Source organism: Stereum hirsutum, assembly GCF_000264905.1.
Source record: "Stereum hirsutum FP-91666 SS1 unplaced genomic scaffold STEHIscaffold_13, whole genome shotgun sequence".
NCBI lineage: Eukaryota > Fungi > Basidiomycota > Agaricomycetes > Russulales > Stereaceae > Stereum > Stereum hirsutum.
The window spans coordinates 1,415,314-1,442,517 of NW_006763143.1; the positions used below are offsets into that span (position 1 = coordinate 1,415,314).

The following is a 27,204-nucleotide window of genomic DNA, read 5'->3' on the forward strand; positions in this document are numbered from 1 at the left end:
CTCGACAGGTCTGATACGCAGGAGACGCGGATGTGCAGTCTCAGTTTCTTTTTATTTAACTACATACACATCATCCACTCATATGGCCGGCTGATGAACATTCCATGGACCTGTAGACGTGTCTCGACTCCTTTCGTATTCTCGACTACGGACTACCTCGTTTCTCATAGCCTCGGACTGTGCTTCATAGCCTTGCATAGGCTTTGTACTATATTTATTGGGTACAGGATTCCGCATCGACTACGGACTGGGGCACAGTACTAGCACGACTCGGTCTGACTTACTTATTAGCTTCATAGCCTCCTGCGGCTGCGCATGTATGTACTATATAAGGACGACCCTAGTAGAGGGGAGTTCTTTAACCTATTCATCTCTGATTTACCTCGTCTATCTACTCGTACTTGAACTAGTCCTTTCAGCAGGACTAGCTTCCCTTATCGATACCTAGAACCTTTGTCTGTGTAGAATCGCCACTACACCAGACCTTTGACCTAGAAGCAAGGCTTCTTAGAACACGGCCGATCGCACCTGTGATAGCTATCACACCTGCACCCGAACGCGCGTCCACTCTTGAATCACTATTCAAGCCTGGACATTACAGGCTGCGACGCGGGATATCCATATGATCGAATGCAGGGGCGGACTCATTAAGGAAGAATTTGTATACCTTTTTGAGGGGATTGCTCGAGAGTTGGTTTGGTCGCGAGATATACGAGACGCTGTATGATGCGATATGAAGGTGAGTACCGATGTATTCGTCACTTGGATGCCCGCCTGTTGACGTTTTGGCGTGTAGAAAGAATATCAGGACCTGGGATACCTTTTCTCCGGGCGTTTTCTGTTCTTACCTAAGAATTTGTGTAGAACGACGAACAGAATATTACTTCGCAATGTGTACGAAGATTGTATGGTATGAGTTTTTGTATGTTGTAAGATGCAAGTGACAAGACGGGAAACAATGCACAAGCCAAAACGTAAAGTCCACATTTAAAGTGTTCCGATTGTCCAGTCCGATTCATGTTACAGTCCCTGGGTACCAACGACACACAACCCCGCCGTTGACATCCTTTCCGAAATTATCCTCAAAGGTCCTTGACGCTCAAACCAAGGTATCAAACTCCTCCACCGCACTAACAAGACCCGACCGCGTAAACGTCTTGCCCTTGACTGACTCCAAGCCCTCACCCGCATAGGACACGAGGGGCGAAATCTCAATCTCGACGCCCTCCGCCACCTTCGCTCCCGCCTTCTCCAAGTACCTCCTATGCTGCGCGAGCAGATCGCGCCTGCTGGTATCAGGATCGTCCGAGCCCGTTCCGGGCGCATTCTTGAGCGGACTGAACTCGTCGTTCCTCGCGACCTCGAGGACGGCGAAGCGCTTGGTGTGGGGGAAGACGTCGAACACGAACAGCTCGAGCTTCATGCCGTTCGGCTTCGACGGCTTCACGATCTCGCCGCTCTCGAGTGACACGTGCGCGATTTTCTTCCGTGCGATGTGGAACGCGAGGTCGTCCTCGAAGGACGCGACTTCGTGCAGGAACGCGGTCGTGTAGAAGTGGTTCGCGATGTTGCCCGCACGGAAGGCGAGCTCGCCGTTCGCGTCTCGTCTTTCGGCTTGCTCCTTCGTGATCTCGGAGTACTCGACCACGCCGTATTTCTCGCCGCGCCGGGCGATGACGCCGACGGATTCGTGGGGAGAAGCTTTGGGGACGACCTTGGCGGCGCAGTCGGCTTGCTTGGAGATGGAGTAGCCGATGAAGACAGGGTCGGCGACGCGGGCGAGACAGTTGTCGACGCAGTAGGCGTGCACGTAGAGGACCTTCCGTGCCGTGAGGTCGGACAAGACGCTGCGAGATTTGTCGGAGGGAGAGAGGGGTGCACGAAGAGCGGCATAGAGGCCACCGTTACCATCGGGTGCGACGGCGACACGAGAGGGGCTCTCGAGCAGGACCTTGCCCTCCATGGTCAGACAAGGAAGAGTGCCTGTGATATTGCAGCGGTTAGAGCTTGCTCGGCGCCACATGGCAAAAGAGAGAGATGTGCGCACCTTGCTCAAAGAAAACAACATTCTTAGGATTGAGACCAAAGTAAGAGTTCTTCTTGAAGAACTTCTCAGTCTCCGGCCTCGTGGGCCCGCTAGTCATGATGTACCAGGGAACGATCACGGAACCCTTGGGCTTGTCGGCCTCGAGCTCCGCCACCTGCTGCAAACGTGCGATGCGCTCTGCCTGGTATTGGAAGAGCGTCTTGTGCGAGGGAAGGCCGATGTCGTAACACCCCTTTGGTGCTGAGCTGCCCAGACGCGAGCCCTGCCCGCCCGCCATCAACAAAACGCCGACCTCGCCGTTCGCGATCGCCCTGAGACCAGTGCTCCGCCATTCGGCATTCTTCGTGCTGTTCGCAAATGTAGAGTCGCTCGCTTCCTCGGGTAGCGGTTGTACCTCTTCGGCGACGGCACCTTTAGATGTCGCTTCCTCTGAGCTGACGGCTTTCTGGTAGATGCGGTTGACGCGTTCGATGTCGAGTGCGTTGAGTTGCTCCTGGAAAGAGGTGCGTTCGGCCTCTGAGAGTTTGGACCAGAACTGAAGGAGGTGGCCTTGACCTGCAGCCTCATACCGCTCCTGAAGAGATTTGAAAGACATTATAAGGTGGGTGTAGACTCTAGGCAAGTAGCTGAAGGAATGAAGATCGTGGTTGAAGGGCAAAAGTTGGGGATTCGGCTCTGGGCACCGCGTTTTATGTATAGAGGAACTGCCTGCTTATTATGTCACCTGGCTACATGTACTGCTTCCGGGGACTGCCGAAGGACTTTGCGCTCAGCGCTCAGCTTGAGGGGGGAACTTGCACAGCGACGACCTCCTCCATCGTGCGTCAACAGTTTCTCATTGCCTCTCCACTTGATGTGCCTTGACTAGGTCCATCGCCTCTGCGGTCCCTCGACTTTGTCGACCGCTCGCCTTACTGTGCATTGGGATATCTGCGAACACGCTTTCCTCTACCAGCTCGTCCCGGTCTCGCGCGTTGATCACCCCTTCCTTCCACTCAAACCCATTCAAGAGGGCGGTGCCATCACCACTCGTCCCACCAAGAACAGAAACAAACAAATACCGAAATGGTCTTCTCTCTTCAGTCAGTCGATGTGGCACAATCACTGCTCATGAAGCTTAGCTGTCCCCAGGCCTCCATTTCTAGTCTCATCTCATTATGCCGGCTCTACCTCTTTGCTATAACCTCTCTTCGCATTCACTTTTTCGCCTCGAAGAGTCTCTCTATGCTAGGCAGTCTGCTCTTGTCTCGAATGGAGCGAAATTTCCGTTGCATATCTGCCTGATACTCGACCTCCTGTCTATCCGCTTCACATCATATGCCAGCTCTGACGAACTTGCACTATTTCTTCAACAAGACTTACAGAGCACATTGCCCATTACCGTTTCCACGACAACTCGACGAATCAGCTGGCACCGGTTGTCCTATTTTCTCCGCGAAGAGGTCTTTATACAACGCCACCCATCATTGAGGCTGTGCTGCTCCTACTTCTCGTACTTTTATTAGAATATTATTACTATTGCTTTACGACCTACCGTGCTCCACTCTGCGGGTCTTCTAGGTACAACCTGGATCCTTTCTGTTGGCTGGTCTTTTGCGCAGCAAAGCGTTCGAGGTGGTGATAATACTACTGGCGAAGGGTAAGCCGTAAAGTCATACAACATGAAACGTACACCAGAAGCACATCGTATTACCCAAATGACCTTCGCAACGTCCGATTTTTTGGGGAGTTGTGGTCAGCTGCGATACAAAAAAAGAACGTCATATCCGACGCGATCATTGGATGGACGCACGGGCCCAAAGCGAGGATGTGCCTTGCCGTGTTTGGGCTCCACCTCCGCCGAGCGCTGTCTGCGTTGCTGCCTCCTGTTTCTGGTTTTGCTTGGAAGATGTCTCCATCTGTTATTTCTGTCTTTGGATTCTGGAAATTGTACGTTCCATAATAATGTCAATCTTCCAATTAGTGAATTTCAAGAGCTGCCTGGCGGTGCGTATCTGCGGGATGTTGGGATCTGCACGTGTCGGCGAATCCGCTTCTTGCAGGTTACGCTCCGCTCTGTCGTCGGTTTCGTCACGGTCGATCCATCCGTTACTCCCGCGCACCCTCATTTCCGATCCTATAAAGTCTGCACCGGTCTGGATCCTCTCCTCCCTCTCTCCCTCCCTTCCCTTTCCCTCCTTCCCAACATGCTATCCATATCCCGCCTCCTCACTACATGCACACTTGCCTTGGCTGCCTCGCGCGCCGCTCTCGCTATCAGTCCTGGCTTTCCCTACGGCTCTGAGAAGGTTCGCGGCGTGAACCTAGGAGGATGGTTGGTTCTGTGTGTATTTTTCTCCCGAGTCCTGTTTTACCCTGTGTTGACCGTAACAAACTCTTTATAGCGAGGTGATTCTATCAAGCGCTCTAAGTATTCTCGTCTCACTTTCTGATCCTGAGCTCTGGTCTGTTTATAGCCATGGATTACTCCATCCCTCTTCGAAGAAACGGGCAATACCGCCATTGTTGACGAGTGGACGTTTGGCCAATACCAGGATTATGGAACTGCTCTAGCAGCACTCCAGAACCACTGGGACACCTGGATCACCGAGCAGGACTTCATTGATATCGCCGCCGCTGGGTACGTTGACGTTCCTCTTTATCCCCGCAACCTGTCAACTCGCGTCTGTGGATCTTCCGGGCGCCACATTTTTGACGCGTTGTAACGTTCCTTCTCCACAGTCTCAATCACGTGCGGTTGCCTATCGGATACTGGGCATGGGAGGTCGGTTCCGGCGAGCCCTTCATCCAAGGTGAGGGACTTCGAATGTCGTCATGGCCGTGCCTCCGGACTTTTATTGCGTCGTGTTCTGACGTTGAGTTTGACTTTTGAACCTTCAGGTCAACTTCCGTACCTTCGCAAGGCTGTCTCGTGGGCACAGAGCCACGGTCTGAAGGTCATCATCGACCTTCATGGCGCTCCTGGCAGTCAAAACGGTTTCGATAACTCCGGTCAACTCAAGTCGTTCCCTGGATGGCACTCCAACCAGACCAACATCGCTAGGACCAATGCCGTCATGAAGCGGATCGCCTCTGAGTTTGCGAGTCAATACACCGTCGCCAGTATTATTGCCCCTTTGAACGAGTTCGTCGCTATCGTCGCGCTATATGGAGAAATACTAATCGGTCTTTGACATTACTAGGCCTGCCGGCTTTGACGGTGCTGATGTTCTCAGTGCGGTCAAGCAATACTGGTTGGACTCGTATGGCAACATCAGGTTCGTGGATCGCCGTTCCATCTCCCATACTTGGTACTGATATCTATTCCCTCCCAGGTACCCCTTCGACTCGAACGCGCAGAGCAACACTGTCGAGCTCATCCACGATGCCTTCCAAGACCTCAGCTACTGGAACGGTTGGCAATCTAGCCCTCAGTACTCGGGCGTCGCCATGGACACTCACATCTACCAGATGTTCTCAGACGCCGTACGTTGTTTAACCCTTATAATCATACTCCGTCGCGTGCTAATTGGATATTTCGCTCTTAGGAGGTCTCCCAGACCGAGGATGAGCACATTTCGACGGCTTGCGACGAGGCTAGCGATCTCACGTCTTACACCACCCTTTGGACCATCGTCGGGGAGTGGACGCCGGCTATGACGGATTGTGCGAAGTACCTCAATGGCCGCGGTGTTGGAGCTCGTTATGATGGTACCTACTCCGGCTCGTCATACCACGGCAGCTGCGATGGCCAGACCGGGTCAGGATCGTCCTTCAGCTCCAGCTACAAGACTTTCCTCCGTAAGACATGGGAAGCTCAGGTTGGTCCTCCTTTTTGCAGCTGCTTGTTTGTTTGGTTTCTCATCGAGTCGCATGGTGCAGGTCATCACTTACGAGAAGGCCGACGGATGGATTATGTGGACCTGGAAGGCTGAGTCTGCCGATGACTGGTCTTACCAGGCCGGTCTCCAGTACGGCTGGATCCCCCAGGACCCGACTGACTTGAAGTACTCTGGTATCTGTGGCTGAACAGTCTGAACCTCTTCTTGGACGATACGCCAATGACTTTTGCACGCACCCGGACTTTTGAACGCTTGGACCTGTTGTTGTTGACCGCGAACTCGCGCCGTGTATGTAGTTTACTCGATGACGAATATTATTCTACCAGCCCTTCTTTGCCTTCACAGTTGACATTGTCTCTTTCTTATGTGACATCGGGTTCCGATTCTCATAGATACCTTACAACGACGGACTCGTTGGACCTTCATATAGCTTGCTGTTGGGAATGTTGAGACAATAATTATATACCTATCTTGTAGTCTTCGCGATCGTCGGCTGTCTCGAGACTCCTGAACGCTGTTGCATCCGTTGCTAGTACCAAGTAGATATTATACCCAGTCCTACATAACACACACGATCCTTCGCATTCGCAATAATACACACGCGTTTCATTCAAATCTTTCCAGTTGTGTTAAACACCGTTGTCCCGAATCGGGAAGACTGACTTCCTCATCTGCTTGTGGCACCACATCTCCTGGTGCCACCCGGCGTCGACGATCGACTGACTGCGTCAAGTTCGACTCGGAAACCTCGACGCGTCCCGCCGAGGCTCCCGTTACACCAACATCCCCACACATCCCATCATCCGTACTCCCACTCAAACGCGAAGACTCTACAAGCCAGGAGAGCCGCTCACACGACTCGAATCGCCTTCCGATTTATGCGGCGGCACCGGCGAGCTGGGCTCGTAGCGGCGGTACTGCTCCTCTGGGCAGGGGTGGGTGCCGTTGCACGACCCTTCTCTGCCCGGGAGAGCGCTCTCAGCCTATCCCCACCATCATCTCCGATTGTATCAGCACTAGCGACGCACCACCATGCGAGGAACTTCGGCGACGTGCTCGGCGGCATAGAGACTTCATCCGCGAAGGCGACGATGACGACGGCACATGGCGCAGAGCCGGCCTCTGCCACGACCAAACTCGAGCCTCCTCACGGTGGAAACGCCAATCCTCTGCTCGGACCGACGGGGACGTCGCCGTTGAACGGTCTGTTGCCCTTGACGGGCACTGGAACGGGAACTGCCAAGACGAGTGCGGCGACGACGGCGATTGGTATCACGCCAGCGGCGGCGATCCCAGGTCAGGGAGGAACGCATTCTATCATTGGTACGCCTCCGCCTACGCTCGCGAAACCCACGTACATTCGGCCGACCGATCATCCCAACCCAGTGACCGAGACGGATTCGCATACGATCCTCGTCGCGGCGACGGCGACGGCGTATAACGGCAATAACGGAGAGACGGCTTCGATGCCGAGCGCGCCGTCGAGGTCGTCGGGCCCTTCGTCGCAGGAGTGGAGGATCATCGGGGTGGCGGTCAGTGCGGTCAGTGTTGTCGGAGCGGGGATTTTGGCGGTCGTGTTCTTCGATCAGTGGTGGGGTTTCTTGACGGCGTGTTGTTGTGCGGGGCGGAGGAAGAAGGATGGGGTGGAGGAGTTGGTACCGGATTGGGAGGGCAGGGATTGGGAGTGGAAGAATGATAAGGAGGGCAGGTTTCCGAATTTTGGGACACCGCCAGTGGGAGCTCAGGGTATGGCGCAGGGAACCGGGACCGGGAATGGGAATGGAAACGGACAAAGCGGGCAGTCGAGGTGGAGTAGTCAACTTGGAAGGGCTTGGATCGGAGGTGGTAGTGGGGGTAGTGGTGTGGTGGCTGGAAGCTGGAAGGTTGGGACCATCGCGCCGGCTGCGTTCGCAAATGCGTACGGCATCAACGGGAAACACTCCAGTGCCATCTCGACAAACCTCGCTGGACTGGGACTGAACTCGCTCGGTGTCCTCCCTAGTCCTCGCATGGGCATGTCCCCGGTTTCCAACAACAGTTACCTTAGGTCGCCATCTGCGCCGATACCAGTCATGGTGAGACCGACGATGAAACAGGCCACACCGACCATCCAGAAACAAGCTACTTCGGCAAGGACGCTACAGCCTGTGGGTTTGACCCATTCCAGTACGACGAAGTCGACTTTTATTCCGGACGATGCGTATGATGGATTGGCGTTCTGAGAGCATAACTTTGTAGGTTCGACGCTTACTCCAGACACATTAGTCAGAGAGACTCCTTAGTATACCACCACTATTCTATACCCATAGCTAGCATTCCAAATAATCACAGCCTGTACATCGACAGCTTAAGCATTGTCTTTTGATTGTGGTGCGGGATTCGCAGCAGGGATGGAATCCTCGAGTCGATCCGAGACGTAGAGACCGACAGCAGCGAAAGCGAATAGTCCGATAGATAGCCTAAGACGCGTCTGTGCAGGTAAAGCTGAGATACAAAGGTTTGATGGCCATGGTCGAAAAGACATGAGACACGGAGTACTCAAGAACGCACAAGAAAACGAACCTGCGTACGATTGCCAGAGTGTTCTCCTGTAGACGGGAGGCTCAGAAGTTGACGGTTTCGGGGGCTGTTGGGTGTGTTTGTCGTTCGGAGACATGGAGAGGAAAAAGTTGGATTGTTTCCGAGTTGGGGGGTGACCGTGAAAGGCAGAGGGAGACGCGCCGATATACGATCGAAATTCAGCTCGCGTGGCGTGCCGCCTCCGAGCTCCGACCCTTCCGAGGCTGATCGGAGTTCTGGTCCAGGTACGGCGCAAGCACGGCGCAAAGCCTCTCTCTCAGTCATACCACTCTCATCGCCGTCTCCGACAATATGTTCACAGGTTTGGTAGGCTCTCAGTTTGTGATGGCAAACACCAGCTAACCGGTCATCGTCTCGCTACCGTCCAGATCGAACACCTCGGCACCGTTGCGTCTATCGTGCGCGACAGCGGAGGGTGCACGCTCACGATCTCGGATAGCGCTCCTATACTGGAGGACTGTAGGATCGGAGACTCTATTGCTGTTAATGGTGCATGCCTTACGGTGACGAAATTTGAACCGAAGGAGAAAGGTGGCTGGTTCGAAGTATGGCTTGCTAACGAGACTTTGGAGAGGACTGACCTTGGTATCTTCCTTTCTCTAAATCACTCGAAAAGGAAAGGATACTCAACGTGATGTAGGAGAGCGAAAGGAAGGGGACCAACTCAACCTCGAGCGAGCGATGGGTGCCCATGTCAGGTTCGGGGGCCACTTCGTTCAAGTCAGTCCCTTCTACTGGATCCATGCCAGTGTCTGGCTCTGCGGCTCATCTTCAAGCTTTATTTATAGGGCCACGTCGACACGACCGCCACTCTCATCTCAAAAACTCCAGACGGCGACTCCCTCCGCCTCCTCTTCCAACTTCCCGAACCCACACCAGACCGTCCTTCCCTCCTCCCCTACCTCATCCCAAAAGGCTACGTCGCCATCGACGGCACCTCCCTCACCCTCACCTCCGTCGATGACGCGCAGCGCACTTTCGGGATCATGCTCATCCAGCATACGCAGGAGAAGATCACGCTGGCGAAGAAGAAGGAAGGGTCGTTGGTGAATATCGAGGTGGATATGGTGGGGAAGTATGTGGAGAAGAGCGTTGTGGCGGCGTTGGGAGGGGGCGGCGGGGACGGGATGCGGGCGTTGGTGGAGAAGGTGGTTGAGGATGTTTTGGCTAAGAAGAATCTGAAGTGATAAGTGAATGGATGTTGCATAGTTGACTTGACTTGCTGGGAGCAAGTAAGGAGCGTTGACGTATAGGAATACTAGTAGCGTAAGGTACGATAGACAGCGACTTGTTTGACGTATGCTTGAAACAGAGTCTCGCCGTAAAATGAAATGTTCGAGTTTCCCGCAGACAAGCATCCTGGTGACTACCGTGTGGCCCTGTAGGCTGTACGTTGTTGTGGCGTTTGATCTACCTCGCGCCATGCTGTCGGCGTAGTAAGATAATCCACGATTCCGCCTGGCGTCCAACAGTTCAAGCAGCCCTTGCACCGATTCGTATTGCGAGTCCTTGGAAACCGTAGGGAGGGATTACTATACAACGATGAGAAACTTGCATATGTATGGAACCGTCGCGGATAAGTAGACGGGCAGAGAAGACAAGGGTGTGAAACTTGTGTGAGCCTGGGGCTGTGGCCAAATTTTGTTCTGGCGCTGACCAGGAAGTACTTATGTCCAAGGCTTGGCTTCATTCTTGCATGGCAACATGTACACGTTTATTCGCAGACCTAATTACACAGCGGCCGACAACAGAACCGACAGTCTGGACCGAGAAAGTCCAGGGTACGGAAAAAGAGGAAACAATCAAGAACGAACTATCAGAGAGCGATGGATCCAATAATTACAACGAAGTGAAGGAACATTCGTCAAGTTTCAAGTCCCAATGCAGCACAAATACGTCGGTGCCGAACACCTTCGCTGGTGCGGACGTCTCCCGTGAAGGCTGAGGAATGGATCCCAACTATCATGACTTCAACCTAAGCCAACGCCTCCCCGATCGTGAAGTGCACATGATCCCCCTCTCCGAGCGTCAACCTCACAGGCAACCTCGGGTCAATCCTGATAGGTGCACTGTTTCCGATGTAAAAGTCGCCCCGACTGAAGTTGCGCGTGATAGCTGCGGCTTCGTCCTCCGTGAGCGGTCGTGGACGCTTCGACGGGCGGAATGTAGAGGTCGAGGCGCCGGTGTAGGCGCCGTTGTACTCGTAGTACTGTTGGTGCGTGAGGTTGGGCGGAACAGGGTAGGGCATGGCGGGAGGAGCGAAGGGGATGGTGGGTTGGGCTGTGCGAAAGTATAGCCTCCGCGTAAATAGGGGCATGCATGAGAGCGTGGAGAAATACGTACCGGACGCGTGCGACGAAGTGTCGATGGCATTGTTGGTGCTGCTGCTGCCGTTGTTGTTGTTGTTGCTCGGGGTCGACGAGTCAGGATCTGGGTAGGTGCAGCTCGCCCCGAGACCGCGCTTCAGGCAGCTCTGTGGGTATTGTGCAAAGACCGGTCCCACGCGTGAGATGACAGCAAAGCGATCAAGAAAACGACGATGGGCCTACCTGGCATGGGAGCACCTCGCTACACCTAGTCTTGCCAGAATGGCAGGCCGTACAAGCGCGTCTGACTGCAGGAGCTTTAGCTGTCGAACGATGGTATAAGCGGGAAAGAGAGAGAAACGGTGAGGAAATCTACTTGCGTTTGCGGGGGCTCTCTGAGGACGACTGACCGCCCTGCTGCTGCTGTTGTTGTTGCTGTTGGTGCTGTTGGTGCTGGTGCTGCTGGTGGGCGAGCTGCTGTTCGGCGAGGAGTTGCTGCTGGTGGAGGTGCTGGGTGTCGATCGACGGCGGGGCCGCGTCCTGGGCCGGCTGGGACTCGGACATGGAGGGCGGTTGGCGGGCAAGGGCGGCGAGCGAGGCGTCCGTGCGCCGTTCGGTCCTCTCAACGCCTTATAATCCTCCGCCGTCCCGGAAACTATCCTTTATTAGCTAATTTCTCCCCGTCCGTGTGACCCGAGCGCTCGGCAATCCCGCACCGGTTCCGGTATCTCTCCCGGCAATTGGACCTCGCCGAGACCGGACTGGACTTGTCCTCGACCACTTCCGCTCAATTGGCTTTACCCCACACTTGCTCTCCTACCACCACCATCGATGACAACCATGTCTTCTTCGTCTTCAAGGCCCTTCGACCAGCCCCCGGTTCCCTTCGACAACTTCGAGTTCACCTTCGATCCCTCCCTCAGCGCACTCTTCCCCTCGCCAGCCCCGCTGCCATCCTCTGCAGGCCTCTTCTCTGCCTCAGAGGAGACCGACATCCTTGGTTTTCTCGACAACTTCAACTGGGAATTTGACTCTAATGCTCTTCCACCCGGTCAACTTGATTCTGCGCCTCCAGCACCCCTCCCATATCCCTTTCATACAAACTCACTTCCGAATGGGCACGAACCACCACATCCATCGTCTTTGTTCGCTACCGAGGGTTCGATGTCACATCTGCACATGAACGGCGATGCTTCCCGTCCATCCTCATCACGGACGCGCTCTTCCCCAACATCACCCGTAGAGCCTTCGACGCCGAAGACAAACGGACGCACCGGCACGAGCAATGGCAAAGCTAAAGCCAAAACCGGACCTAAAGCACCACTCCTATCCACTCCCCAGAAACGTCTAAACCACATCATGTCCGAGCAGAAACGGCGGAACGCCATCCGCGAAGGCTACGCCCAACTCACCACTCTACTCGCCCCTGCCGGTGCTCCTCCAGGCACTGGGATGCCTACGCGAGGAAGGCCAAAGGGGAGCGGGAGCAGGAGTAAGGGGAATACGAAGGGCAAGAGTGGTGTGCTGTTCAGGGCGGTAGAATATTGTCATTGGTTGGAGGATGGAATTGAGGCGTTGAGGGCGGAGGTGTTGAGGGTGGAAGCGGCGGCCGGGATACATGGCATACCTTGAGATTCGGATCCATGACTTGACCTCGTTAGCATATTCCTTTGCTTGGTCGGTTCAGAATAAATCTAACTTGATTATTCACAGCCAGGTACCTCTGTCCCGTCCCATAATCTGTATCTCGAGCAGCAGCCTACGTGGCCTAGTGGGTGGCACATAATGCCTCACACACTTTGTGCTTTGAATGTCACAACCAAGCTATATCAATGCACACTTGTACTAGTAGATCCTTACGTTGTACACTATTGTATCTTAAGACTAACACGCTGGCCGTTCCTATGCAAGGAGTCTTGTGCGCGGTCAGATCCAGACATATGTACGACGAACGTGGGCCACATTTTGGCGTCACCCGATGAACAAATCCAGTGTCAAGCAATGTCTTCACAAAACTGAATCAATTCTCTAATATTACAATCATAAGCCATGCAAAGCAACAAGAAAATACAATACGTTACATCGTGCGTACATGTAATCCGTGAAATCGGGTCCGAAAACAAACCAACAAGGTAGATCGTGAGGTAAATTTAGTCAAAGCGTTAGTACAGTAGAACCATCTGAATTGGTGACGTCGCACGCGTAGAGTAGCACCGTCCGTCGGTGAGTATTTGGGCAAGCAAGTAGGTACGATGCCCGTCAAACGTAGGCTGTCCTGAAGAGCACCTCGAGTGTCCAGCAAAAGACTCTCATACATCTACTTCTTCTCCTCCGGCTTCTTCTCGTCAGCCGTGCCGTTTCTAAGAATAGTGAAGAGGTAATTCAGTATTTAAAGTCAAGATCATTGGAGCGTCGGGCCCCGATGGAGACTCACTCCGCGTTTCCGGCGCCTTCTTCCCTGTGAAGATAGAAGTAAGAACATGTGGTTAGCACAAGGCTGAGAGGACGATGGGAAGGTAAAGGGGTACGCACCCTGGTTCGAAGCGGAAGAAATCGTCTCCGCCGGACGTGCGTTGGTGTACGAGGGTTAATCTTCTTAGGTTGGTGAGGAAGTCTTCCTTGGTCTTGTTGCGTGTGCCGCGCTGGACACACACGAAAAAAAAAACCCCATGAGCATCTGGACTAGAGAGAACGACAAAGAGGACAAAAACTCACTGTCGATTTTCCGAGACGGTCGAGCCACTAACAAAAAATGCGATAGTGTGAGAGGAGTACATACACAGAATGACCGAGAACCGACTTACGGGGATCTTGTCGAGGATAAAGTACACAAGCGCGAGGATGATCGTGACTCCGAACGAGTACGCCCACACCCTGACGATCGTCACGATGTCGGTGTGTCCATTGTGTGGCTGATCTCCGGATATCCAACCAAAGATGGCGAATATGCTTGCGAGGATGTCGATGCCGAAGATGGCGCCCACGAGCTGCCAAGAGGGCCAGGTACCGGAACCACGAGTAACGAAGATCAACCAGTTCTGAAAGAAAAGGACGGGCAATTTAAGTAAAGTGTCAAGGCGTTGGAGAGTGGCTAATACGTACCTCGGTCAGAGCTACCTCCAAGAAGAGGATCTCTTGCACTGATCCCCAGTTGGCGATGAGACCTCCTTTGTTCCCATCCGGACTCAAGAACAAGGTGCCCCTCAAAATCCAGGTTCCTACAAGCGTGACACGGTCAGTTACGAACGTAGACATTCAAAGAATGATGGTTGGACGAACCGGCAGCAAGCAACGCTCCAAGGATCGTGCTCATAATCCAGATCTTCGGCAGCTGCCACTCTACCGGTGCCTTCGCATGCGGCGCATTGTCGTATGCAATGGCAATGGTGCCTAAGTCTGCGAACAAGGCGATGAAGACGATGAGGTCGGCACGGATGGTTTCGTTGAGTACAATCATGGAGATGGTCAGGTATATCTCGAGATGTAGACAGAGTGCGATACGGTAGACGATGTAGGCTGCACCGTTGGATCGATAAGTATCTCACGCGAAGTTTAACGAAGCGTAGAACAACGTACCCTTCATGCGGTGGAAAATCTGGCGAGCAACCTTGATAGAAGTTATGATAGTCGAAAGACCCTCATCCAAGAAGACAACGTCAGCTGCACTGCGAGCAGCATCCGAAGCACCTTCGACGGCGATACCACAGTCCGCACGCTTCAGAGATGGTGCATCGTTTACACCGTCACCAGTCATGGCAGTAAGATGGCCACGGTTCTGCAGCATCTCCACCACTTGATATTTCTGCAACGTAAATCATTAATGAGTACAGTATCATTTTACGGCGAACAAGATGAAGCTTACATGTTCAGGGGCGACTTCTGCGAAGCCATCTGCGCTCTCAATAAAGTCGTGGACCTACGCATCAAGATGTGTGAGCCAACGCTATGAAAGTGCCCAGAAAGAGCTTGCACACCTCAGAACCAGCCATTCCTCCCGTGATCAACCTTTCAGAGTCGTACACATGCGTCCCGAGAGCAAGCTGTTTACAGGTCTCGATGGCGATGGCGACGGCGTCACCCGTCAACATCTTGACCTTCACACCGAGTTCTCCGGCTTCGGCAATGGTCTACGGATGGAAGTACGTGAAACGGACATTATCTTCGCCGCAGTATTGGAAGAGAAGGGCAGGGGGAGAGTGCTAACCTGTGCGGTATCCGAACGGGGTGGATCGAACATGGGCAGCAACCCAAGAATCTTCCATTCGCCTCCATTCTCTTGACACGCGACACCAAGAGTCCTAAATCCACGGTGTGCGAATTCCTGCGTCTTCTCCTTGTACAAATCTTGAAGTTCCTTTGACGCCTTCGTCAACCTCAGAATTCTACAACATCATATCAGCAATCAGTCATGCTCCCTCCGAAGATGTACAGTATGGGAGCGCTCACGCGTTTGGGGCACCCTTTGCACAAGTATATCTCCTTCCATCTCTCTCGACCTCAGCCGTAATGCGCTTCGAGACCGGGTCGAAGGGAGTGAACTTGTGTGTCGTCCATCCGCCCTGTATAAAGGCCAAAGGTGAGCCTCCGTAGGACGCTTTCGATGGCGCAGAGTGACTTGCCGTGAGCATTTCTCTTGCCTTGGGATAGTCCTTCAGAGTCGTAACAGTAACCTTGTCGATAGGGTCAAGCGCCTTGATGTTATGCGAGGACGCGAGCACAGCAACCGTTAACCTATGAGAGAAGATACACTCAACCAAGGAAGACTCAGTGGACAAAATTAGATGACATACATCCAGTTCAGATCGACACCCTCAGCGGCCCAAGCTATACAAGTAAAAGAGTAGTCAGTGTTCAGTACTATGACAAAAGCAACCAGATAAAACAAAGGCATACGTTCATGCACACTAAGCTGGTTCGCTGTAAGTGTCCCAGTCTTATCTGTACAGAGCACATCCACTCCAGCCAAACTCTCGATAGCCGTGAGCTTCTGAACGATAGCCTTCTTGCGAGCGAGGAAAGCCGCACCGACGGCCATAGTCGTGGTGGTGACGCATGGAAGACCGACGGGCACTCCGATGATGAGGAAAATCAGGGTGTAGACGAGAAGATTGTTATCGGAGGGTGTGGCGATATTGACTCCACGGAAGAATCCACCTAGAAAATTAAAATAAATAAGCTATTTGTGTGGACGCCCGAACATCAGTAGACTGGCCTATCCAGACTGCGAACAACCAGACCACGACGCTGTTGAAAAGTAGAATATGAGCGCTATTCCACGGTGAGACTATTATGTGGTATTTAGACGTACAGGACAAGGAGCGTGGTTCCGATGCTGGTCATCACCCTCTGGAAGTGACCTTCTCCAGACCCGAGATTGACGAGCCGTGCCGTATTTCCCACGAATGTCTCCTTTGCGATGTTGCTTACCACCTGAAAAACAACAAATTAGCAGGAGAAGGCGAGGCGATTGCGCGGATACGAACCATGTAAGCCTTGCCACGCTTGGCACCCGTGGTGTAATAGAGGGTATCGCCGATATACTTGTCTACTGCCAGACTCTCGCCGGTGATGGCGGACTGATCACAAGAGAGGATAGAGGGCCCCTTATCGACCTTGTTCTCGTCCCCTTCCTCCCTTTCTTCCTTCTTGTCCTCACCGTCCTGTGCGTGCTTGGAGTCGCTACGAGCACTGGATGCGTCGCCGTTATTCTGAGCACCACCTACAGACAACGAGATAGATGTTAACATCAATGGGAGGACAATAATGAAAACATATCCACCTTTAGCACCGCTTTGACCGCGCTTGTCAAGGATGGATTTGGCCTGTGAACGGTCTTTATCCTCGTAAGCGGCAACGATCTGAAGTGCAGACGTTAGTTCATCATTTAGAGCCATTATCCTGAAGAAAGCCACGAACGTGCCCATCAGCGGGGATAGTGCTTCCCTCCTCCACGACGACAATGTCGCCTGGAACAAGTTCGCGCGCTTCGATCTCCTGTTCTTTTCCACCGCGAACGACCACGGCCTTCATAGCAATGCCTGCCTTGAGCTGCTCGACGATGTCGCCTGCCTGCTTTTCTTGATACCATCCGACGAAAGCGTTCAGTGCTAAGATGCCGATCTGCAGGAAAACGTGGTATATTAGGGGCGTATGAATATTGCAAAATTTTGAGCATGCGTACGATAACACCGAAGTCGATCCAGTCACGCAAGCCAGCAGCTAGGAGTACTGCGAGCTCCATAGTCTACAACGTAGTGAAGAATATCGTAAGGCCGGGCAGGAAAAAGATGAGCAGGAGGAAGAGTAATTACGTATAATATTGGCCCTCTGAAGTAGGACACGACCTGCAAAGGGAAGACGTCAGAACAAGGGCGAAACGTTCATTCCAATAAAACGACATGCCTTGAGTATTGGGTTCTCCCTCGGACTGTAAAGCATCCTCAGTAATGGGAACAAGATGGGAGAATGAAGAACACACACCTTTCCAGCTCGTTGTATCCAAATTTGCTTCTCCGAGAGGTAATGTCCTCCTCCGCGAGCCCCTTTGTCATGTCCGTCTCAAGCCACGAAGGGGGGACCTTCTTCTGTCCATCCTTTTCGACGGGCACCTTCTTCCAAGGAGCATACCAGAGCCTCCTCTTCTCGACCTCTTCGTCATCTCCGTCGCCATCATCACCTTTGTGTTTTTGTTTCTTCGCCTCTACATCGATATACTTGAGGAGACGCGTATACTCATCGCCTTCGTCAAGATCCTCGTCTTCGTCTTCCTCCTCTGGAATGGCGTTATTACGCTGCTTCTCCATCTCCGGGTCGCCTTGCTCAACATCGTGACTTGGACTACCTCTATTCTTCTCGTCCGTTTTGGCCGCAGCCTCGTTCCGTACGTTGCCCGACGAGGCAGACATAACGAGTGGTTGGATCGGGAGTGCTTATGAACAGAAAAGGAAACGGGAGAGCCAAAATGCGTGTGCGAGGACAGGTGCGAAGGGGTGGAAGTCGCAAGCGTTCGAGGACAGCGTTGCGCGCTGTTTGCCACATTTTATTGTGGAGAAGGATGGTGATGCGGATGACGTCTAGGAGTGCGAAAGGAATGCTATTGATAGACGGGTGGAGTTGAAGGCGCATTTAGACGGCGAGCCAATAGACCGTATCTGCGAGTGAATTTTTGACCTCGCTAAAGCTCGCTAAGGCCCAACGGGACGCGACGATTGGCCCGATCGCAGTTTTAAAGCCGTTTTAAACGGTTGCAGATACGGTCTAATATGCTGCTGCCCAAAAGGCGCAAACACAATCGGTACACGATGAACAAGACGCCGCCAACCGCACTGCGGGAACATGACGTCAGTCGAAACGGTTCGGAAATGTTGACGATCCGTGCATCAATTTGACTTGCGTTCAAAGCCAAGAACTGCAAAGTGAGATTGCCCAAAGTGAGGTGCCAAGACAACATTGTCCTAGACCGTTCGTCAAGCTCACACTAGAGAATGAGGAGAGCAAAGCCAACGTCGTAAAGAAGGACGCAACACAGAAATATAGCTCGGACACACCGTTCTGACTGCATACTGAGCCCCGCGTCCATGACGTCAATTCATCATAACCGCAAGGTTAGGTCCTTGAGGGTTTTGGCACCATCCGCGGTGATGAGCTCATGGTAGTACATAATGCTCTGGAAGGGTCGAACGGCGGTCCTTTCATAGGGGCAGTATGATGGCGTTTATGTGGCGTGCACGGCAGCCGTCACATACTGGGCTATAGAGACTCGGTTGCCAGTCTGGCGTGCACGGCTATATATAACTTTTGTGGATTTGCGTGGCCCAACTACCGACATAAATAAATATATGATACATATGTGTGCTGAGAAAGTTAGAAAGTTAGACATAGAGTACGATGAGGCACAAATGAAGCACTTACCCCGTACATCCGTAAAATCTGATAGATATCGAAAGGCTCAGGGGAAATTGAGAAAAGATTGGATCCCTGGATGCACCGCACGAAACAAGAGCACCCAAACATTCCGACTTAATTGAGCACCTTCTTTGTAACCTTCAGCAGCTCATACCACTTGTCCGCACTCTCCTTGTTGTCTGGGATCATCTTCATAATAATGACCTGCTTCAATATATGATACTCTCCAGAACTCAACTCGCCTGGTCTCCGTACCACCTTCGTGCCCAACAACTGTGGAAAATCGGAAGGCATCTGAAGTGTATCGAAGAAAGTCTCGAGTGGCTCGAGTGCTTTAGCGAAGTCCTCATCGGAGGATGATTTTTGACGGATGTGGGCGATCTCGTGCAGGAAGAAGAGACGGGTGATGGAAGCAGTTGTGTGCGAGAGAGGGGGTAGAGAGTTAGGGTTGGGATAGGTCAACGATGGTGAAAGAGTGTAGGCTAAAAGAAGGAGAATCAGGTCATGACTGATGGAATAACGATGAGGGAAGACTGGCATACCTGCGAGGTCTTTAATGACAGGCAGCTCCCTGGCTTGAGCTTTTGAAAGGGGCCCCGCCTTTTCAGCCTCCTTTTGGATAGAAACAAACATTACTATCCGCTGAAAATTCATCAATATCAACAGACGGACCTCCAATTCGTTCCATACCCTTCCCAACATCTCTCTCGACCTTGCGACCTCCGCATCTAGTTCTTCAACCGGTACAAAACTGATAGGTAGTTCTATAGGCTCAGATGGTAATAAGGAGCAGTCCACTTTATGCTTTTTCCAGTCTCGCCTAATAGAAAATATGATAAACATTTACGACGATCAAGTAGGTGCAGGAATCCTGGAGAGCGTGAACGTACTTCTGACATCGGGAACTCTAGAGGGGAAGATGAGAAACCGCAAGATCAATATCAAGACTCGGCATCATCAAAGACTGAATCAACTTCAAATCAACTTACACAGTAAAACCTGTTCTTACAGATAGAACATCGTTTCAGAGACTCATCACCCTCGGGCGTCTTACTACAGACTTGACAATCATCTCTGTTCTCTTTTGGCCGACAGAGCTTCGCTGTCGGGGAGAACGTGCCAGTAGATGTCACCAGAGCTTTTGATTTCTTCTTGTTCAAAAAGAGAAGAAATATGGCAAAGAGGCCGAAGAACAAATAAAGGAGTATACTCATTGCGAGCGGAAGGAAGAAAACGTGTCGCGTTGGGCCACACGCGGAGTGCGCGAGCTTCGACATAGAGTCACATCGTGAGATAGAGATCGTCACAGTGACCGATCGCGTTGAGTCGCGTCAGGTCGCGTCTAGTCGCGTCCAGTCGCGTCACGTTGCCCCTGTCGCGCTCGCTGATCATCTCACTGTATTCTCAGTTGTCTCTTCTTCGTCGATCCTCCTCTTAACAACTCGAACCAGTTCAGACGATGATCTCATATCTTTGCCCCTATGTTCAATGAACGAGGTTCACACCAGCTGATTACTATGGACATGAAGATTCTTGAAGACCACTGCATGATCCAGAACGTACATACAATTTCAAGCTCGATGTGAGAAATTTAGCATACAGAAAGACCATAAATACCTTGTGATACACTTCTTCGTTACAACAGATATCACTTCTTGTTCTGTTCCACCTGTGCTCAACTATCCAACACACGTACGGCTTCCCTCGTGGCAGTCATTCCCATGAGCCCTCTGCCATCGGCACTGCCGCTTTCCTCCATCTCTGCAAAACTCTCAAGTCCTTGCGCGGTTCCGACAAACTCCAGTGATGTCATTGCCCGCTGAGGGCCGGAGAGGCACGAAGATGCTGCTGCCATGGTCCGTGAGTCCCAAGCGCGGCGTAATGCGACTCGCATGTTGATGAGGATGGTGGAAAGAACCTAGGATACAAAGCGTGAATATACTTACAGAAGTCTTGCGACAGTCTACGACGTACAGGCATGAGGAAGCTCGATGGCCCAACTATGTTGACCACATGACTATTGAGCGCATATGGTATTGCGAGGACAATGGACGAGACGGCACAGATCATGGAGCTTTCAATCACCATGGCTGCAATTGACACGTAGGGCGCGGACAAGGCGTCAGAATCTTCAAGCGCTTCTCGAAGTCTTCGTCTAAATAATAATAGGCGGCCGGCGATAAGGGTCGGAAGAATGATGTTGAGAGCGGCGGTGAGGAACATATGAGCAAGCCCCCAGTCAACGGTGTTGTTACTGTAAACGCTGGCGCCAGGTCGCATGGACTCCCAAAGAAAGAAAATGCCAAATACTGGTCAATGAAGTTCAAAATCAGCCACAGTGATACAACAGATACTGGTGATGTTTCACCTATGTTGGCAAGGTACACTAATACCAGGGATATTAGGAGGTAATATTTGAAGCGAAATATCGCTAGGCAGCGATACAACTGGTTACAGAGTGGTCAAAAGTTAGATTTCCAGCTCAGTGCACAGACTAAGTAAACCCACTAAAAATCCGTCAGCCAACCATGAGATCACCACGCCGATCACGTTGAACGCCGCAAGAGGCCCACTTGCGTACTGGGTTCGTCCCCAGGCCATCGGCCCACCAGGATAGTCACGGTTATCGATGAACTCCAACTGATAGTTGCGCGCATACGATCCAGCGTATGCTACAGCAAGGGAGAACATCACGAGTGTGAACACGATGAGCGTCTTGTTTCGCTTAGTCCCTCGTCTGGGAGGATCCTCGATGAGGAGATGCATGGTCTGCAGACAGACAACACAGATCATCCCTACGAATCGTTTGCGATATCGATCAAAGGAGATTGAACATAAAGAAAGGTTCGGAAGGTACTTACCAAAAGTCATCCAACATGCAAGGCCGCCTATTAGAGTGGCACGCTCATACCAAAGAGCATCGGAGGACAGATCGGGTCTGTTTGTGTTTGACATCTTGTGAGGACTCTGTAGAGAACGTATTGGTCGCCAAAAGAGAGGATGATATGATGAGTTAGTAGGCGAGCAGCCGCACTTTATGTCTCTCCTCGGGCACAGACATAGAAAACTAAGAACTGAAGTCGAAGCAAAATGAGACGAGCCATGAATAGACTGTACCCGCGATCCTTTAGAATGACCTTCCAATCATCGCGGTCCGCCGGGCTTTAGCGAAGTTAAAAGAAACCACAGGCATATACGGTCTAATCCTGATGATTCTGAGAGAAACATGCTAAGTTGAGGTGTCTTGATGCTCCAGATGACTTGTCTGGGGCTTTGAAGTGTCTATACAAAGGACATATCAATATATCAACATCTAGAATGCTGAGCGCATGATCGGATATTCTGGACTGCCGAGCATACATGGATGATATTACTTTCCTTGCACTCTAAACAAAGATATCATCAGCATCAACCGCGTCCGACAGACTTCCCGGCATCGGAATGTTGAGGCTGTGGCACACACGGTCGAAGGAACAGGTGCGGGTTCTTATCATGAACATAGCTCTAATTATTTCGTCTCTGAAATTAGGACCACATGGTCAAGGAAGAATGAGAGCTGAGAAAACCTAGCACCGGCCAGTAATCATTATAATATCCGTCCGTGAAAGTAGTAGCAGATGTGCGACCTACAATGTTCAAGATATGTTTTCAAGTCCAATATGAGAGTCTTCGGAATAAAGAAAGAGCTTGATCACCTCATAGTCGATGCCTTCGTCACAACACACCTCACTTCTTGTCCTGTTCCGGCTGCGCTCCATCTACCAACACGTCCACAATTTTTGTGATATTCGTTTCCATAAGTCCTCTGCCATCAGCGTTGGTGCTTTCCTCCACCGCTGCAAAATTCGATGGTTTTTGTGCAGTTGCAACAAACTCAATTGACGTCATCGCTCGCTGGGGGCTGGTGAGGTTCGAAGGTGCTGCTATCATGGTCCGCGAGTCCCAAGCACGGCGCGATGCGACTCGCATGTTGATGAGGATGGTGGAAAGAACCTCAAATATGAACCATGAGAATCGTAACGAAAGACTTAAAAGAGTCTTCGACGTACGGGCATGATGAAGCTGGAAGGTAAAAAGAGATTGGCGACATGACTGTTGAGCGCGTACGGTATCGCGAAGGCGAGGAACGAGAGGGCACAAATCATGGAACTTTCAATGACCATGGCGGCGATGGAGATGTATGGCACAGACAAGGCCTGAGAGGTTCCAAGAGCTCGACGAAGGCTCCGTCGGAAGAATAGTAGGCGGCCGGCGATGAGGATGGCGAGGACGATGTTGAGAACAGTGGTGAGGATCACGCGCGCAAGACCCCAGGCGACAGTGTCAACACTGTACAAGCCGGTACCAGATTGTATGGTCTCATTCAGAAAGAAAATGCCGGATACTACGTCAAAAAGCCTAATTATTAGCTAGCGGTAATAACACGGACTGTAGTGACTGATCACCCATGCTGGCAAAGAACAAGGCCACCAGGAGTGCAAGGAGGTACAAATTGAAGTGAAATATTACAAGGCAACGATATATCTGTTCGGAAGAGTGATTAGGATATAGATTTTATTTCGGTAAAACAGCCTAGACTCACTAGAAAGCCGTCAGCCAACCATGAGATCACAACACTGATCACAATGGGCGACACAAAACGTGCACTGCTGAATTGTGTTCGTCCCCAGGCCATTGGGCCACCAGGATAGTTACGATTCTCGATGAATTGTAGTTGGAAGTTACGTGTATATAGCCCAATGAAGGATACGGCAAGCGAGAACATTATGAGTGTGAACGCAATGAGGACCTGGTTTCGCTTGGCCCCTCGTCTTGGAGGATCTTCGACGAGAAGGTGTATTGTCTGCAGACAGACGACACATATCATCCCTAGAGTTCACGATCTCCGTCAGAAGAGATGGAGCTCCAACAGGGTTCAAATGCTGCTCACCGAAGGTCATCCAGGACGACAGGGCGCCCATGAAAACTGCACGTTCATACCAAAGAGCATCTGCAGAAAGATCGGGTCTGTTTGGGCTGGGCATTGTTTGAGGGCGTGCTGGGAGCGAAGGGCAAAGAACCCGTCGGACGTCGAACAGAGAGTGGGGAATACATTAAGCAGTCGTTCACCCTTTATGTCTGTACTTGGGCGCAGACATAAGGACCGGGGACGAAGCACCTTGATTCTATTCGTATCATCCCGGAAGAAACCAAGCCGATTTGAGTTACCTTGACGCTCGATCCGCCAATTTCTTTCGCACGATTGTATATCGTGGACTATCAAGCATCCTTAGATGTAAAAACTCGATCCATTTGTGATATCAACGAGTATCGACGTTGGTCTGTCAGGTGGAAAAACTCAGTACACAGGTTCACTAAATTGACGAAGAACTTACCATGAATATTAGAAGAGTCACCTTCGCGTTCTAGACTTTTCCCCGGATGAGTTACATTCGGCTCTAGATTGAGATATCACCGACAACTTCATTCCGCTGCTCATCACCACATTGCCTGATATCAGAGCGTCAAATGATGCTGTAGCATCTACTGCAGAGCCAATTCTATTTTATAGCGTTGAGAGTCAGACTTGACGGATGAAGTCGAGTCGCGATCGACTGAGGCGGACGAGTGAACTGCAGAGGTTGGTGTCTAGATGACTGCACTGTGTTGCCTAGATAAGATCCTATACGAGTGTACAAGCAGAGTGATGAAACAAACCCAGGTGAGAGTCAAAAGAGAGAAGACGTGACGACGATGCATTGAAAGTTGTGAACGGCAGTGGCCAAAAAGACACAGACGATCGAAATTCGAACTTCGGAGATTTCCGGTGTGAGTTGTGTCACGGTGGCGATGAGAGAATGTGGCCCAGTGAGCCTGGTCGTACTCGCCGCCATGAATCCAAACAGAATTAGTGACATTCTCTTGCGTCACAAACCTACGGAAGACAGAGATACCAGAGAGAGTGCGACTGCTAACATGACTTGGACGAATTATAGGGACCATATATGATGATATACATGCATGATTAGAGCTCATCAACCTCACGAGTCCAGGTATGCTAAGCAGTGCAGCCAGTCAGGATGGGCAGTACAGTAACGACAGACCAGTCAATCGCCAAATAAAAATCAGTCAGTCTGAGTCGATCAGCAATGGGTACAGTAAGTAAATACACGGTAAGCACAGCAGTGAAGAGCGAGATACAGGTGGCAAAGACAGACGTACAGATCAGATATATACAGGGAGAGTTACAGATCAGCGTACGTTATGACAAGTATACAGACTCCGAGCCAGAGATCAACAACAAACGACAACGGTCAAATCACATAAAGATAGCATCAAAAAGCAGACCAGCGAACGAACACACAAACGAACGAGAAAATCCAGGTAGAGAGATTACACAGACACGGGCCCAACAAAAAGAAAAAAAAATCATTCATACCACGCACTCCTCAACCTCGAGCCACTCCTCTTTTCCTTACCACCACCACCACCTCTTCTACCGCTACCACCACCATTGCCAGACCTCCTCACCCCCTTCTTCCCTTTTCTCGTCCTCGGTCGCCTCACAATCCCACTAGCCCCCGCAGTCCACGCCCTATTCGTCTTCTCCGCAAACTCCTTGAACGCCGCCGAATGAACCTCGAAATTGGGCGGAAATCCGGTGCTATAGTACGACGAGCGCCAGTTATCGAACGTCTCTCCGTCAATGTCGGGGCCGACGTTGCAGGAGGCAATGGCGGATGAGAATTCACAGCTAAACGGGCTTGGAGGCGACCACAACAACGAGTGAGATAGGGCAATGGGGTGTGTCGTGGACGATCCCGAGGCCACCGCTGCATCGTGACCTAGGGGACGTGTGGGCAAGGATAAAGAAACGGGTGCGATAGCCATAGACTCGAAACTTCCACGCCTAGAAATTATGACGGAGGAGGCCTGCGTGAAAATGAGGGGAGCAGCTATGGATCGGACAGATGCAACTTCTGCATGGAGTGCGCTTAAGACTGATGAGCAGGTTGCATCGGTCGTTATTGACGAGATGGAGGGGTTCTTGTCGTTGTGGGCCGCCGTCGCATCAGCCTGTCCGGAGTAAAGTGTATAAGATGATGAGCATGGGTGGGGAGCCGGCTGGGGATGAAGCAGTGTGGCGTGGTGTGGCGCAAGAACGTACGCTGACTTTACCTTGTAAGGACGGCTCTGCATGGACCCAACTTCGGCATTCAACAAGCCAAGGGATGTCGACGAGATGACAGCACCACTCGACTTTGAGCTTTCCACATTACTCTGCAATTGATACGGGATTAGCACCTCAACATCACAAATCTCAAAAGCCGTAAGTGTGCGCACACCTTCGAGTTTATATTCCTCGTACCAGCCCCTCTTGACCGAATCATCACAGACTTTGCCTCCACGTCCGAATCAGGCCACACATCCGAATCGGACGTCGCCAGAGGATTATCTCTCCCTCCCCGAGGCGAAGGCATAGACATCTCCTTGTCGTCCGTGTCCACCGCTGTCACCACCTTGTCGTCCTCGTCGCCGTACACAGACTCAAACCCACAGTCTGAGTCCGAGCCGTCAGAGAAGAAAGTCTTCTCCACGGCGTTACTGAGGTCCGCTGTCATCAGTGGACTGTCATGTCCGCCCGTCTGAACCATGTCCCAAGTAGGTGAGAAGGACGAGGAAAGGGAAGGGGAAGACGAGAACGATGACGACGGTGATGGAGGAGACCCATTTGACGAAAGAACGAAAGCTTCTCTATTAATACGGACAGCGCGACTCGAATGATAGTCCGAAGGAGTTTTGTCGTCGTCCCGAGGTCCAAGCGAAGTTCTCCACGAGGGCGGTGGCGCCACATCGCCACTCGGCCGTGTATAAATCGTCCAAGGCATCGGCGAACGTGAAGGCGTACTGGTCAGGGACGGCGACATCGGAAATGCATACGGAAGACTCGAAGACGACTCAGATCCCCCAAAGGTCGAGCGGGAGCGCGACATCATCGCAAGCGAACACTCAGTTCCACTATCCGTGGACGAATAAAAGTCCGAAGTGGCGAGAGAGGGTGCGGTCGTAGCGGTGCTGCTGAACTGGACGTAGGACATATTGGAAAGTGACGGAGAGCGTGGCGGTAACACAGGTCGAGTACGGCTGATAGACACAGAGTCCCTGGCCGCAGGATCCGCCTCGAACCCCGCGAGGAAATTGTTGACGCTCATGCTCGGCACAGATCTCGAATGCCTAAGACCCGCCGGCCTCCGTCTCTGCAATTTCTTCGGACTCCTCGTATTCGTGGTCACAGGCGACGGCGTAAACGAAGGCCAGAGTAGCCTGTTCGAGTTCGTCATAGAACTCCCGTAGCCGGATTCGGACACCTTGTAACGGCGCGTAGACCGTTCGTTCTGGCTAGGCAGTGTATACGTTCGTCCCATCTTGACTTTATCGTAAGGAGAGGGAGAACTGGGGGTGTAACCAGGAATGAGCGTATATTCTTCGTCATGAGAAACCCCAGCGGTAGGCGCGGATACAGAAATCGGAGTCGGTGGGATGGATGATGACAAGGCGGAGGAAG

The 27,204-nt window shown here is 51.9% G+C and overlaps 10 protein-coding genes across 10 annotated transcripts; 3 read left to right on the forward strand and 7 right to left on the reverse strand.

Annotated features, from left to right (window-relative positions):
- Window positions 1-868: 868 nt before the first annotated feature.
- On the reverse strand, window positions 869-2,719 carry STEHIDRAFT_149067 (UDP-N-acetylglucosamine diphosphorylase). Its single transcript, XM_007307609.1, has 2 exons — window positions 2,048-2,719; window positions 869-1,983 (listed from the first exon to the last, which is right to left on the reverse strand). Exons 1-2 carry the CDS (start codon window positions 2,640-2,642, stop codon window positions 1,100-1,102), a joined length of 1,479 nt encoding a protein of 492 aa, XP_007307671.1. The 5' UTR covers window positions 2,643-2,719; the 3' UTR covers window positions 869-1,099.
- Window positions 2,720-4,233: 1,514 nt separating this feature from the next.
- STEHIDRAFT_101900 (exo-1-3-beta-glucanase) lies at window positions 4,234-6,151 on the forward strand (the record flags this gene model as incomplete). The annotated part of the gene is made up of 8 exons (XM_007307610.1): window positions 4,234-4,374; window positions 4,504-4,667; window positions 4,769-4,839; window positions 4,928-5,171; window positions 5,230-5,304; window positions 5,362-5,512; window positions 5,575-5,847; window positions 5,909-6,151. The coding sequence occupies 8 exons, from the start codon at window positions 4,234-4,236 to the stop codon at window positions 6,053-6,055; spliced, it is 1,266 nt and encodes a 421-aa protein (XP_007307672.1). The 3' UTR covers window positions 6,056-6,151.
- Window positions 6,152-8,215: 2,064 nt separating this feature from the next.
- STEHIDRAFT_160170 (uncharacterized protein) lies at window positions 8,216-8,524 on the reverse strand (the record flags this gene model as incomplete). The annotated part of the gene is made up of 2 exons (XM_007307611.1): window positions 8,216-8,352; window positions 8,431-8,524. The coding sequence occupies 2 exons, from the start codon at window positions 8,522-8,524 to the stop codon at window positions 8,216-8,218; spliced, it is 231 nt and encodes a 76-aa protein (XP_007307673.1).
- A 183-nt stretch (window positions 8,525-8,707) lies between these two features.
- STEHIDRAFT_123986 (Lumazine-binding protein) lies at window positions 8,708-9,795 on the forward strand. Its single transcript, XM_007307612.1, has 4 exons — window positions 8,708-8,754; window positions 8,817-9,033; window positions 9,089-9,168; window positions 9,237-9,795. Exons 1-4 carry the CDS (start codon window positions 8,740-8,742, stop codon window positions 9,633-9,635), a joined length of 711 nt encoding a protein of 236 aa, XP_007307674.1. The 5' UTR covers window positions 8,708-8,739; the 3' UTR covers window positions 9,636-9,795.
- Window positions 9,796-10,149: 354 nt separating this feature from the next.
- Window positions 10,150-11,320, reverse strand: STEHIDRAFT_149070 (uncharacterized protein; the record flags this gene model as incomplete). The annotated part of the gene is made up of 4 exons (XM_007307613.1): window positions 10,150-10,728; window positions 10,792-10,921; window positions 10,998-11,077; window positions 11,135-11,320. Coding segments are annotated over 4 exons (701 nt in total), but the record flags the coding sequence as incomplete, so codon positions are not given.
- Window positions 11,321-11,572: 252 nt separating this feature from the next.
- Window positions 11,573-12,662, forward strand: STEHIDRAFT_149071 (uncharacterized protein). The gene is made up of 2 exons (XM_007307614.1): window positions 11,573-12,410; window positions 12,468-12,662. The coding sequence occupies exon 1, from the start codon at window positions 11,586-11,588 to the stop codon at window positions 12,384-12,386; it is 801 nt and encodes a 266-aa protein (XP_007307676.1). The 5' UTR covers window positions 11,573-11,585; the 3' UTR covers window positions 12,387-12,410; window positions 12,468-12,662.
- A 578-nt stretch (window positions 12,663-13,240) lies between these two features.
- STEHIDRAFT_63503 (plasma-membrane proton-e) lies at window positions 13,241-17,557 on the reverse strand (the record flags this gene model as incomplete). Its single annotated transcript, XM_007307253.1, has 21 exons — window positions 13,241-13,396; window positions 13,470-13,496; window positions 13,559-13,792; window positions 13,857-13,972; window positions 14,034-14,270; window positions 14,331-14,556; window positions 14,617-14,670; window positions 14,729-14,881; window positions 14,959-15,136; window positions 15,201-15,336; window positions 15,370-15,485; window positions 15,545-15,578; window positions 15,648-15,930; window positions 16,059-16,184; window positions 16,238-16,392; window positions 16,543-16,612; window positions 16,671-16,874; window positions 16,936-16,998; window positions 17,066-17,098; window positions 17,133-17,181; window positions 17,235-17,557. The coding sequence occupies 21 exons, from the start codon at window positions 17,555-17,557 to the stop codon at window positions 13,241-13,243; spliced, it is 2,973 nt and encodes a 990-aa protein (XP_007307315.1).
- Window positions 17,558-18,535: 978 nt separating this feature from the next.
- Window positions 18,536-21,614, reverse strand: STEHIDRAFT_141295 (uncharacterized protein; the record flags this gene model as incomplete). The annotated part of the gene is made up of 13 exons (XM_007307615.1): window positions 18,536-18,608; window positions 18,666-19,141; window positions 19,202-19,271; window positions 19,332-19,479; window positions 19,550-19,566; window positions 19,649-19,927; window positions 20,057-20,138; window positions 20,277-20,328; window positions 20,352-20,577; window positions 20,634-20,968; window positions 21,028-21,106; window positions 21,168-21,454; window positions 21,521-21,614. The coding sequence occupies 12 exons, from the start codon at window positions 21,612-21,614 to the stop codon at window positions 18,774-18,776; spliced, it is 2,037 nt and encodes a 678-aa protein (XP_007307677.1). The 3' UTR covers window positions 18,536-18,608; window positions 18,666-18,773.
- Window positions 21,615-22,385: 771 nt separating this feature from the next.
- Window positions 22,386-23,683, reverse strand: STEHIDRAFT_160176 (uncharacterized protein; the record flags this gene model as incomplete). The annotated part of the gene is made up of 5 exons (XM_007307616.1): window positions 22,386-22,652; window positions 22,709-23,043; window positions 23,105-23,183; window positions 23,242-23,528; window positions 23,590-23,683. The coding sequence occupies 5 exons, from the start codon at window positions 23,681-23,683 to the stop codon at window positions 22,386-22,388; spliced, it is 1,062 nt and encodes a 353-aa protein (XP_007307678.1).
- Window positions 23,684-24,954: 1,271 nt separating this feature from the next.
- Window positions 24,955-26,298, reverse strand: STEHIDRAFT_149072 (uncharacterized protein). Its single transcript, XM_007307617.1, has 3 exons — window positions 25,985-26,298; window positions 25,818-25,919; window positions 24,955-25,715 (listed from the first exon to the last, which is right to left on the reverse strand). The coding sequence occupies exons 1-3, from the start codon at window positions 26,291-26,293 to the stop codon at window positions 25,068-25,070; spliced, it is 1,059 nt and encodes a 352-aa protein (XP_007307679.1). The 5' UTR covers window positions 26,294-26,298; the 3' UTR covers window positions 24,955-25,067.
- Window positions 26,299-27,204: the final 906 nt, after the last annotated feature.